At 36.5% G+C, this 12,222-nt stretch overlaps 1 protein-coding gene across 4 annotated transcripts in view; it reads left to right on the top strand.

Moving 5' to 3' along the window:
• ppef1 (protein phosphatase, EF-hand calcium binding domain 1) overlaps positions 1 to 12,222 on the top strand; it is a 33,710-nt gene that overhangs the window by 9,372 nt on the left and 12,116 nt on the right. For 2 of the 4 annotated variants that reach the window (XM_061887344.1, XM_061887347.1), the window contains exons 4-12: positions 2,685 to 2,812; positions 2,906 to 2,960; positions 6,369 to 6,532; positions 6,597 to 6,711; positions 8,560 to 8,606; positions 8,674 to 8,840; positions 8,906 to 8,942; positions 9,003 to 9,152; positions 11,539 to 11,669. In XM_061887344.1, coding sequence (XP_061743328.1) covers positions 2,685 to 2,812; positions 2,906 to 2,960; positions 6,369 to 6,532; positions 6,597 to 6,711; positions 8,560 to 8,606; positions 8,674 to 8,840; positions 8,906 to 8,942; positions 9,003 to 9,152; positions 11,539 to 11,669 — 994 coding nt within the window. The remainder of the gene's footprint in view (positions 1 to 2,684; positions 2,813 to 2,905; positions 2,961 to 6,368; positions 6,533 to 6,596; positions 6,712 to 8,559; positions 8,607 to 8,673; positions 8,841 to 8,905; positions 8,943 to 9,002; positions 9,153 to 11,538; positions 11,670 to 12,222) is intronic. The other 2 variants (XM_061887346.1, XM_061887345.1) reach the window with 2 other exon arrangements.

Below are 12,222 nucleotides of genomic sequence, written 5' to 3'. Positions count from 1 at the left end.
AAAGTATTATTTCTATCTCGGCATGCGCATAATAACACTAAAGAGTGACATAAATAATACAAGCAGCTTTTTCATGCAGCCCATGTACCTCAGCTATAAAACTCATATCAAGTTCATGAAGGTAGTCTTCAAAATATACATTTAGGTGTACATTTTTTTTAAAGATAAATTGTAATTTTCTGTGTGGTTTCATTTGCAAGGCAAATGTTTTCAGATTAAGAAAGTAGTCTGTGAATGTGGCTTTGGAGCAACATTATAACATACATGTTATGTTTAAATGATACTTTCGCAGCATCATGTTAGACCCGCTCGACATCCATTGCTTTCGGTGCCCTAGAGGGGGGGGGGTTGCCCACATCTGAGGTCCTCTCCAAGGTTTCTCATAGTCAGCATTGTCACTGGCGTCCCACTGGATGTGAGTTTTCCTTGCCCTTTTGTGGGTTCTTCCCAGGATGTTGTAGTCGTAATGATTTGTGCGGTCCTTTGAGACATTTGTGATTTGGGGCTATATAAATAAACATTGATTGATTGATTGATATAAAATGTGGGCGTGTCTCTTTAAATACAAGATGGCAACATTTCCACCAAAGCACATTAAGTTAAGTTAAAGTTAAAGTAGCAATGATTGTCACACACTAGGTGTGGTGAAATGTGTGCTCTGCATTTGACCCATCCCCTTGAGAGGTGAGGGGAGCAGTGAGCAGCAGCGGTGCAGCGCCCGAGAATATTTTTTGGTGATTTAACCCCCAATTCCAAGCCTTGATGCTAAGTGCCAAGCAGGGAGGTAAAGGCTCCCATTTTTATAGTCTTTGGTATGACTCGGCCCGGGGTTTGAACTCCCAACCTACCCATCTCAGGGCGGAGCATCTAACCCAGGGGTCACCAACGCTGTGCCAGCGGGCACCAGGTCGCCCGTAAGGACCAGATGAGTCGCCCGCTGGCCTGTTCTAAAAATAGCTCAAATAGCAGCGCTTACCAGTGAGTTGCCTCTATTTTTTTAAATGGTATTTATTTACTAGCAAGCTGGTTTCGCTTTGCTCGACATTTTTAATTCTAAGAGAGACAAAACTCAAATAGAATTTGAAAATCCAAGAAAGTATTTTAAAGACTTGGTCTCCATTTGTTTAAATAAATTATTTTATTTTTTTACTTTGCTTCTTTTAACTTTCAGAAAGACAATTTTAGAGAAAAAATACCGCCTTAAAAATGATTTTAGGATTTTTAAACAAATATACCCTTTTACCTTTTAAATTCCTTCCTCTTCTTTCCTGACAATTTAAATCAATGTTCAAGTAAATTTATATTTTTTTATTGTAAAGAATAATAAATACATTTTAATTTAATTCTTCATTTTTAGCTTCTGTTTTTTCGACGAAGAATATTTGTGAAATATTTCTTCAAACTTATTATGATTAAAATTCCCCAAAAATATTTGTCTTTGTTAGAAATATAGTTTGGTCCAATTTTTTTTATATATTTTAACAAAGTGTAGATTGGATTTTAACCTATTTAAAACATTTCATTAAAATTCTAAAATTACTCTTAATCAGGAAAAATTACTAATGATGTTCCATAAATTATTTTTTTAATTTTTTCAAAATGATTCGAATTAGCTAGTTTTTCTCTTCTTTTTTTTGGTTGAATTTTGAATTTTAAAGAGTCGAAATATATATATAAAAATATTTATCTGTTTCTATATATATTTATTGTGCAAAATCATTAAGATGATCAGTGTTTCCACAAAGATAAATATCATGAATTATTAATGATAACATAGAGTTAAAGGTAAATTGAGAAATTTGGCTATTTCTGGCAATTTATTGAAGTGTGTATCAAACTAGTAGCCCTTGGCATTAATCAGTGCCCAAGAAGTAGCTCTTGCTTTCAAAAAGGTTGGTGACCCCTGCTCTAACCACTAGGCCCCTGAGTAGGTTAAATACATCCTATGGAGGTGTGTTAAATGTGGGTGTGTCTCTTTAAATACAAGATGGTAACTTGCCGAATGCAGCAAAAAGTATTTCACATGCGTGAGTGCATGAATGCTCATTTTATCATGCTTTCATTAGACTTACAACGTTGCGTGCGATCACAGTAGTGTAGTATCTGCTACACTAAGAAATAACATGTTTTCCATATGGTACAATATTACACTCCTTTGTGTGCCTTACAGTCTGAAAAATACGATTTTCATTGATAGATTTTTGAGCGCCGTGTGTAATGTTCTATATTTTCAATAGAACACATAAAATGTTGGCGTTGTTTACTTGAGTCATATTGCCATCGTAGTGCAGTCTACACGTATCTCTTATGTTTGACTGCCATCTACTGCTCACACATGTACTAAATACAATTTCTCAGAGGTCGGTAAGCACAACCAGAATTATTCCGTACATTAGGCGCACCAGGTTATAAGGCGCACTGTCGAGTTTTTGAGAAAATGAAAAGAATTTATTTGCGCCTTACAGTCCGAAAAATCCGATATTGATAGATTTTTGACAGTAATAAAGTATGGGCATTAAGAGTCGGATTGGTATCGGGGTTTCCCGATATCAATATTTTGGTCCCGATACCAAAATGTAATTTGTTACTTTTCCAAATAAAGGACACCAAAAAAAGCATCATTAATTTGAAGAGAAAATGTGATGAGACATTAAAGCTGACGTGTGAAGGTGTTTCCTCTGCAGCAATGAAGGCAGCGGTTCTGATCCAAGGCTGGTACCGGCGCTACATGGCCCGCCTGGAGATGAGGCGAAGGTACACATGGAACATCTTTACCTCTATCGAGTATGCGGGCGAGCAGGACCAGCTGCAGGTGTGTGTGTGTGTGTGTGTGTGTGTGTGTGTGTGTGGAAGATGAAGCTTTTGGAAAGTCCGCGCTAGCTTCTCCCTGCGGCTTCCTCCTCAGCTCTCCGGCTTCTTCAGCTTCATGCTGGACAACTTCACTCAGCTGCAAGGGTCAGGTGAGCACACACCTCTCCATTTCAGCTCTTTTGTCTTTCCCTCTTGTCTGTCCATCAAATCCACAGCACTTTCATCAGCGTTTATTCTGATGAGGGGGAGAACCCTTGAGGTTGCCTAGCAACGCATGTGAGCGTGCTGTGTTGCAGCTGTGGATTAAGCCTGCTCTCATTTAGCTAAAAGGCCCTCGCTAATCCTGAGCTGGGCTCATGGAATAAATCATCTTTTTCCTGCCAGAGGAGGTCACACGCTTGTTGACATCTACCACACACGCCATCTGTGTGCGCCATGCAAACACACAAAGGAACTAAGCGTGTTCCCACTCATTGGAGCCTTTTGCAGCACCGACTCAGCGTCAAAAACAGGAGATAAAAGACGTTTCTCGTGCTACTTTTTGGATATTAATCGCTCTGGGCTTTCACCAGCAATGTGCGTATGAGAGCGTGAAAACAACAACATGAAATATCATCCACTAAACCAGTGGGGGTGGGGGGACACGGGAGGTGGGGCTACATAAGGATTACATTTCTTTTTAATTTCTGGCAAATTGATGCACTTTAAATCTACAGAGTTAAAAACTAAATTAAAAAAAATAGTTATTATTTGTTATCTATATTTCTTTAAAATGAATAAGAATTCAGTGTTATGCAGAGGTGTACTTAAAACAATAATGTAGGCCAGGGGTCACCAACACTGTGCCCGCGGGCACCAGGTCGCCCGTAAGGACCAGATGAGTCGCCCGCTGGCCTGTTCTAAAAATAGCTCAAATAGCAGCACTTACCAGTGAGCTGCCTCTATTTTTAAAATTGTGTTTACAGTATTTACTAGCAAGTTGGTCTTGCTTTGCTCGACATTTTTAATTCTAACAGAGACACAACTCAAATAGAATTTGCAAATCCAAGAAAATATTTTAAAGACTTGGTCTTCACTTGTTTAAATAAATCCATTTATTTCCGAAAGACAATTTTAGAGAAAAAAATACAACTTTAAAAATGATTTTAGGATTTTTAAACACATATACCTTTTTACCTTTTAAATTCCTTCCTCTTCTTTCCTGACAATTTAAATCAATGTTCAAGTAAATGTTTTTTTTTTTTATTGTAAAGAATAATAAATACATTTTAATTTAATTCTTCATTTTAGTTTCTGTTTTTTGGACGAAGAATATTTTTGAAATATTTCTTCAAACTTATTATGATTAAAATTTTAAAAAAATACTCTGGCAAATCTGGAAAATCTTTATAATCAAATTTGAATCTTATTTCAAAGTCTTTTGAATTTCTTTTAAAAATTTTGTTCTGGAAAATCTAGAAGAAATAATGATTTGTCTTTGTTAGAAATATAGCTTGGTCCGATGTGTTATATATTCTAACAAAGTGCATATTGGCTTTTAACCTATTTAAAACATGTCATCAAAATTCTGAAATTAATCTTAATCAGGAAAAATGACTAATGATGTTCCATAAATTCCTTTTTTTAATTTTAAATTTTCAAAAACATTTGAATTAGCTAGTTTTTCTCTTATTTTTTTCGGTTGAATTTTGAATTTTAAAGAGTAGAAATTGAAGATAAACTATGTTTCAAAATTTTATTTTAATTTTATTGTTTTCTCCTTTTTTAAACCGTTCAATTGAGTGTTTTTTCATCATTTATTCTCTACAAAAACCTTCCGTAAGAGGAAAAAAATTGTACGACGGAATGACAGACAAAAATACCAATTTTATGAGCAACCCTTTCTGAGCGGCACTTTATGACCAACCCTTTATGAGCTGCACTTTATAAGCGGCACTTTATGTGTGGCACCTAATGAGCGGCACTTTTTGACCAACCCTTTATGAGCGGCACTTTATGTGCTGCACTTTATAGGCGGCACTTTATGTGTGGCACCTAATGAGCGCCACTTTATGAGCGCCACTTTGTGTCGCACTTTATGTGCTGCACTTTATGAGCGGCACTTTATGAGCGGCACTTTATGAGCGGCACTTTATGTGTGGCACTTTATGTGCTGCACTTTATGAGCGGCACTTTATGTGTGGCACCTAATGAGCGGCACTTTTTGACCAACCCTTTATGAGCGGCACTTTATGTGCTGCACTTTATGAGCGGCACTTTATGAGCGGCACTTTATGAGCGGCACTTTATGTGTGGCACTTTATGTGCTGCACTTTATAGGCGGCACTTTATGTGTGGCACCTAATGAGCGCCACTTTATGAGCGCCACTTTGTGTCGCACTTTATGTGCTGCACTTTATGAGCGGCACTTTATGAGCGGCACTTTATGAGCGGCACTTTATGTGTGGCACTTTATGTGCTGCACTTTATGAGCGGCACTTTATGTGTGGCACCTAATGAGCGGCACTTTTTGACCAACCCTTTATGAGCGGCACTTTATGTGCTGCACTTTATAGGCGGCACTTTATGTGTGGCACCTAATGAGCGCCACTTTATGAGCGCCACTTTGTGTGGCACTTTATGTGCTGCACTTTATGAGCGGCACTTTATGAGCGGCACTTTATGAGCTGCACTTTATGAGCGGCACTTTATGTGTGGCACTTTATGTGCTGCACTTTATGAGCGGCACTTTATGTGTGGCACCTAATGAGCGGCACTTTTTGACCAACCCTTTATGAGCGGCACTTTATGTGCTGCACTTTATAGGCGGCACTTTATGTGTGGCACCTAATGAGTGCCACTTTATGAGCGCCACTTTGTGTGGCACTTTATGTGCTGCACTTTATGAGCGGCACTTTATGAGCGGCACTTTATGAGCGGCACTTTATGAGCGGCACTTTATGTGTGGCACTTTATGAGCGGCACTTTATGTGTGGCACCTAATGAGCGGCACTTTATGTGCTGCACTTTATAGGCGGCACTTTATGTGTGGCACCTAATGAGCGGCACTTTATGTGCTGCACTTTATAGGCGGCACTTTATGTGTGGCACCTAATGAGCGCCACTTTATGAGCGCCACTTTGTGTGGCACTTTATGTGCTGCACTTTATGAGCGGCACTTTATGTGTGGCACATAATGAGCGGCACTTAATGAGCAACCCTTTATGTTCGGCACTTTATGTGCTGCACTTTATAAGTGGCACTTTATGTGTAGCACATAATGAATGGCACTTTATGAGCGGCACTTTATGTGCTGCACTTTATAAGGCGCACTTCATGTGCTGCACTTTATAAGTGGCACTTTATGTGTAGCACATAATGAATGGCACTTTATGAGCGGCACTTTATGTGCTGCACTTTATAAGCCGCACTTTAAGTGCTGCACTTTATAAGCGGCACTTTATGTGCAGCACTTTGGTGGACTAGGTTGTTGGAAAGATATCAGAGTGAGCGTTTCAAGTGGTGAAATGTTGTCCAAGAAGCCCGGTGCTAAGCCTGTGGTCCACCATCTTGTCTAGATCTGATTTCCCAGCTGTTGGAGCCGGTGGTGGAGCCCTGGCTGGACAGAGAGCTCTTCTATGACTCCATCCTGGTCCCAGAGTCCTACGCTGGCCCTCGGCTCTCCTTTCCTCTCTCGGTGTCGGACACCAACGGCCTCCTGAACGCCTTCAAAGATCAGCAGGTGGGCACGGCGCCGACATTGCCGCCTGTTTGAGCAGGATCTGACTGCGCTGTGGTGGCCACAGAGCCTCCATGCCAGATATGTGCTGCAGCTCCTCTACGAGACCAAGAAGCTGCTCCAACACATGCCCAACATTGTGCAGCTGTCCACGTCCTACACCAAGGAGATTACAATATGTGGTAGGTGACTACTGCTCCCTCGCTGGTGGACGCCCACACCTGCTGATCAAATCATGGCCGCTCTTTTAAATCCCTCTTAAAGGGGAACTGCACATCATTCACTATCATTGTTTTAGACCACAACACTTTTTATGCATTCTAAATGTTAAAGTATGGCAAGTCGGAGGTGGCTAACAATGCAGTTAATGAGAGTACACCACCATTACCACAAAGGCCTCTAAAACATCCATAAAACACCAACAATACTCCATTTACATGTGGTGACCTGAATATTAACAAGTATTAGTCATATTGTTATTACGAGCGCTAACACAGAGGAACTACTTTTAGAAAGCTAACAAGCTTGTGTTGCTATATTGAGCTGCTGCATGGCCTCTGAGTTGGTGAAAGTTAATTCTACATGTTATATATATGACATATTATGAATGTTACTACGTGACATATATATGACGTGTTATTATGAATGTTACTACATGACATATATATGACATGTTATTATGATATATTACATGTTACTACATGACATATATTACATGTTATTATGAATGTTACTACATGACATATATATGACATGTTATTATGATATATTACATGTTACTACATGACATATATTACATGTTATTATGAATGTTACTACATGACATATATTAAATGTTATTATGAATGTTACTACATGACATATATTACATGTTATTATGAATATTACTAGATACTACATATATTACATTTTATTATGAATGTTACTACATGACATATATATTACATGTTATTATGATATATTACATGTTACTACATGACATATATTACATGTTATTATGAATGTTACTACATGACCTATATATGACATGTTATTATGATATATTACATGTTACTACATGACATATTACATGTTATTATGAATGTTACTACATGACATATATTAAATGTTATTATGAATGTTACTACATGACATATATTACATGTTATTATGAATGTTACTAGATACTACATATATTACATTTTATTATGAATGTTACTACATGACATATATATTACATGTTATTATGAATGTTACTACATGACATATATATGACATGTTATTATGAATCTTACTATATGACATGTTATTATGAATGTTACTATATGACATATATATTACATGTTATTATGAATGTTACTACATGACATATATTAAATGTTATTATGAATGTTACTACATGACATATATTACATGTTATTATGAATGTTACTAGATACTACATATATTACATTTTATTATGAATGTTACTACATGACATATATATTACATGTTATGAATCTTACTACATGACATATATATTACATGTTATTATGAATGTTACTACATGACATATATGATATGTTATGAATGTTACTACATGACATATATATTACATGTTATTAAGAATGTTACTACATGACATATATATTACATGTTATTATGAATGTTACTACTTGACATATATATTACATGTTGTTATGAATGTTACTACATGACATTTATATGACATGTTATGAATACTACAAGACATATATTGCATGTTATTAGGAATGTTACTAGATACTACATATATACTTGCAGTGTGCGTATAAAACATTGATGGATGTTTTTTACAGCACTTAATAGGCGGAACAGAGCGACACATTAGCACTATTGTTAGCTGACTTTTGCTAATGTTTATTTAGATTTAAAATGTATAAAAAAATGTAATGATTGTGATTGATAGACAAAATTGCAGAAAAACTGCAGTTCCCCTTTAAGAGCAGCTCTCCAATGCTGTTGATTAGACTTTTGATCATATTCTCGTTGTTATTGTAAAGCTGCTGTCATGTTGATTGTGTTTGCTGCAGGAGATCTTCATGGCCGACTTGATGACCTCCTTCTTATATTTTATAAGGTAAACTTAGTGATGAGACCTTCCTCAGGGGTGAGAACACTGCGGTGACTTGAGCTGTACCGTTTAGAACGGCCTCCCTTCTGCTGAGACACCCTATGTGTTTAATGGAGACTTTGTAGACCGAGGGAAAAAGTCCGTGGAGGTGGTGGTCCTCCTGTTTGCCTACCTTCTGCTGTACCCGGACCACATGCATCTGAACCGAGGAAACCACGAGGACCACATCATGAACCTCAGGTAAACAGGCTGAGAAAGGTGTGGATGAAGATTCAGCAGCAAATAGAACTTTTCTGTCCTTTCAGGTATGGCTTCACCAAAGAAGTCATGCAGAAGTACAAGGTAAGTCCAAGTACTGTCAGAGGACCACACCCCTGGAATGGAACAGCTCTTTTGTTGCAGAGCAATGGACGGGAGATCCTGCAGCTCTTCCAGGACGTCTTCAGTCTTCTGCCTGTCGCCACGGTGATAGACGGGAAGGTCCTGGTAGTTCATGGTGGCATTTCAGACCAGACGGACCTGGACTTGCTCGGGTCCATGGACAGACACAAGGTCAGGCAGTAGAAGAAATAGCTGAGCTCCTTCCATACCGCACTTGGACTTCTCGCTGACATCCAAATGTGCTTCTCAGTCCTGGGAACTCTTTCAGTCATTTGCCAGTTTTGTTCATCATTTGTACTTTTAACGGTTCTTCATCCATTGAAACCTGATGAACGTATTTCCAGAAGGACTATGAAGCACATACTGCGCTGCAGTTCAGAGGGCCTCATATTTACTACAGATTGATATTATCAGAATGACTAAATATTTTCATATTTACGAAACATTGATATCATATTTAGTAAATATTGATGTTAGTTATATTTAGTCAATATTGATGTTATCATATTTAGTATATATTATGATCTATTTAGTAAATATTGATGCTATCATATTTAATAAATATTTATATCATATTTAGTAAATATTGATGTTATCATATTTAGTCAATATTGATATGGCCATATTTAGTAAATACTGATATCATATTTAGTATATATTGTTATGATCTATTTAGTAAATAATGATGCTATCATATTTAGTAAATATTTATATCATATTTAGTAAATATTGATGTTATCATATTTAGTCAATATTGATATGACCATATTTAGTAAATACTGATATCATATTTAGTATGTATTGATATGATCTATTTAGTAAATATTGATGCTATCATATTTAGTAAATATTTATATCATATTTAGTAAATATTGATTTTGTATTTAATCACTATTAATGTTATCATATTTAGTATATTTTGATATGATCTATTTAGTAAATATTGATGCTATCATATTTAGTAAATATTGATGTTATCATATTTAGTAAATATTGATGTTATCATATTTAGTCAATATTGATGTTATCATATTTAGTCAATATTGATGTTATCATATTTAGTCAATATTGATGTTATCATATTTAGTCAATACTGGTATCATGGTTAGGATATATTGAAATGATCTATTTAGTAAATATTGATGCTATCATATTTAGTAAATATTTATATCATATTTAGTAAATATTGATGTTATCATATTTAGTCAGTATTGATATGACCATATTTAGTAAATACTGATATCATATTTAGTAAATATTGATATCATATTTAGTAAATACTGGTATCATCCATCCATCCATTTTCTACCGCTTATTCCCTTTTGGGGTCGCGGGGGGTGAGTAAATATTGATGTTATCATATTTAGTAAATACTGATATCATCTATCCACCCATTTTCTACCGCTTGTCCCTTTCAGGGTCGCGGAGGGTGCTGCAGCCTATATCAGCTGCTTTAGTAAATATTGATATTATCATATTTAGTAATTACTGATATCATATTTAGTAAATACTGATATCATCCATCCACCCATTTTCTAGTAAATATTGATATTGTCATTTATTGTCAAATATTGATGTCATATTCAGTAAATATCTGTCATATTTAGTAAATATTGATATTGTCATATTTTGTAAAACACATATATTCTATTTATTAAATATTGATATTATCATATTTATTAAATACTGATATCATATTTAGTAAATATTGATATTGTCATTTTTAGTAAATATTGATATATTTAGTAAATATTGATACTATACACAGTAAATATTGATATCATATTTAGTAAATATTGATATTATATTTAGTAAATACTGATATATTTAGTAAATATTGATATCATATTTAGTAAATATTGATACTATACACAGTAAATATTGATATCATATTTAGTAAATATTGATATTATATTTAGTAAATACTGATATCATATTTAGTAAATATTTATATCATATTTAGTAAATCCATCCATCCATTTTCTACCGCTTTTCCCTTTTGGGATGGCAGAGGGTCGCTGGAGCCTATCTCATCCGCAATCGGGTGGAAGGCGGCGTACACCCTGGACAACTTGCCACCTCATCGCAGGGCCTATTTAGTAAATGTTGATACATTTAGTAAATATTGATATCATATTTAGTAAACATTGATATAATATTTAGCAAATATTTATATCACATTTTTAAAATATTGATATCATATAGTAAATATTGATATTTAGCAGAAATTTATATCATATTTACTAACTATTGTTTAAATATTTAGTAAATATTGATATCTTATTTAGTAAATATTGATATTATCATATTCAGGTTATTATTTAAGATCCAATCTGCCAAGTTTCCAACTGGTGATTAGCGTGCTCGTTGCCCGCTAGCTATTGGCGGGGCTATACTGTGTCAGCATTGCGCAATAACAAGTTCTATCAATCAAAACACAATCCGACACGTCAGTCTGGGGGTCCTTGGCCTGAAGACCCCCGCAGTCGTGTCGCTGCCACCCCGACCGAGTCCTAAATACTGGGAGCAGAAGTCAAGCGGTCCTCCTCTCTTCCAGATCAAATCAGCTCTGAGGTTTCCCAGACACAGTTTGGAGCAGCTGGCCGTGCATCCTTCTTCCAAGCAGCTGAAGAGAATGAGATCCACGGACACTTCTGCTGCCACCACAACCCCCCGGCCCCAGCTCAGGTCAGGTCACTTCTTCTCTCATTGCAAACCATAGGTACACCTGCCCTTTACATCCAAACAGCTGCTTTATTCCACTGCTTCTTCAATGCTGCTATGTGGTGGGGGGGGGCGTGAAAGGCAATAGTGCAATAGCATCTTTAGTGTATACACTCTCTCCAGGTGGGACGTGAGGGGCAATAGTGTAATCGCAACTTTAATGTAAATACCCTCTATTTAGGGGGGTGTGAGACGCAATAGTGTAATAGCATCTTTAGTGTAAACACTCTCTCCAGGGGGGGCGTGAGAGGCAATAGTGTAATAGCATCTTATCTTTAGGGTAAACACTCTTCAGGGGGGCGTTAGAAGCAATAGTGTTAGCATCTTTAGTGTAAACACTCTCTTCAGGTGGTCGTGAGAGGCAATAGTGTAATAGCATCTTATCTTTAGTCTAAACATTGTTCAGGGGTGGGCGTGAGAGGCAATAGTGTAATAGCATCTTTAGTGTAAACACTCTTCAGGGGGGCGTGAGAGGCAATAGTGTAATAGCATCTTTAGTGTAAACACTCTCTTCAGG

This window comes from Nerophis ophidion, linkage group LG25 (assembly GCF_033978795.1).
Source record: "Nerophis ophidion isolate RoL-2023_Sa linkage group LG25, RoL_Noph_v1.0, whole genome shotgun sequence".
Lineage (NCBI taxonomy): Eukaryota > Metazoa > Chordata > Actinopteri > Syngnathiformes > Syngnathidae > Nerophis > Nerophis ophidion.
The sequence above is the reverse complement of the archived record's forward strand: the minus strand, read 5'-3'. Positions and strand labels throughout refer to the sequence as shown.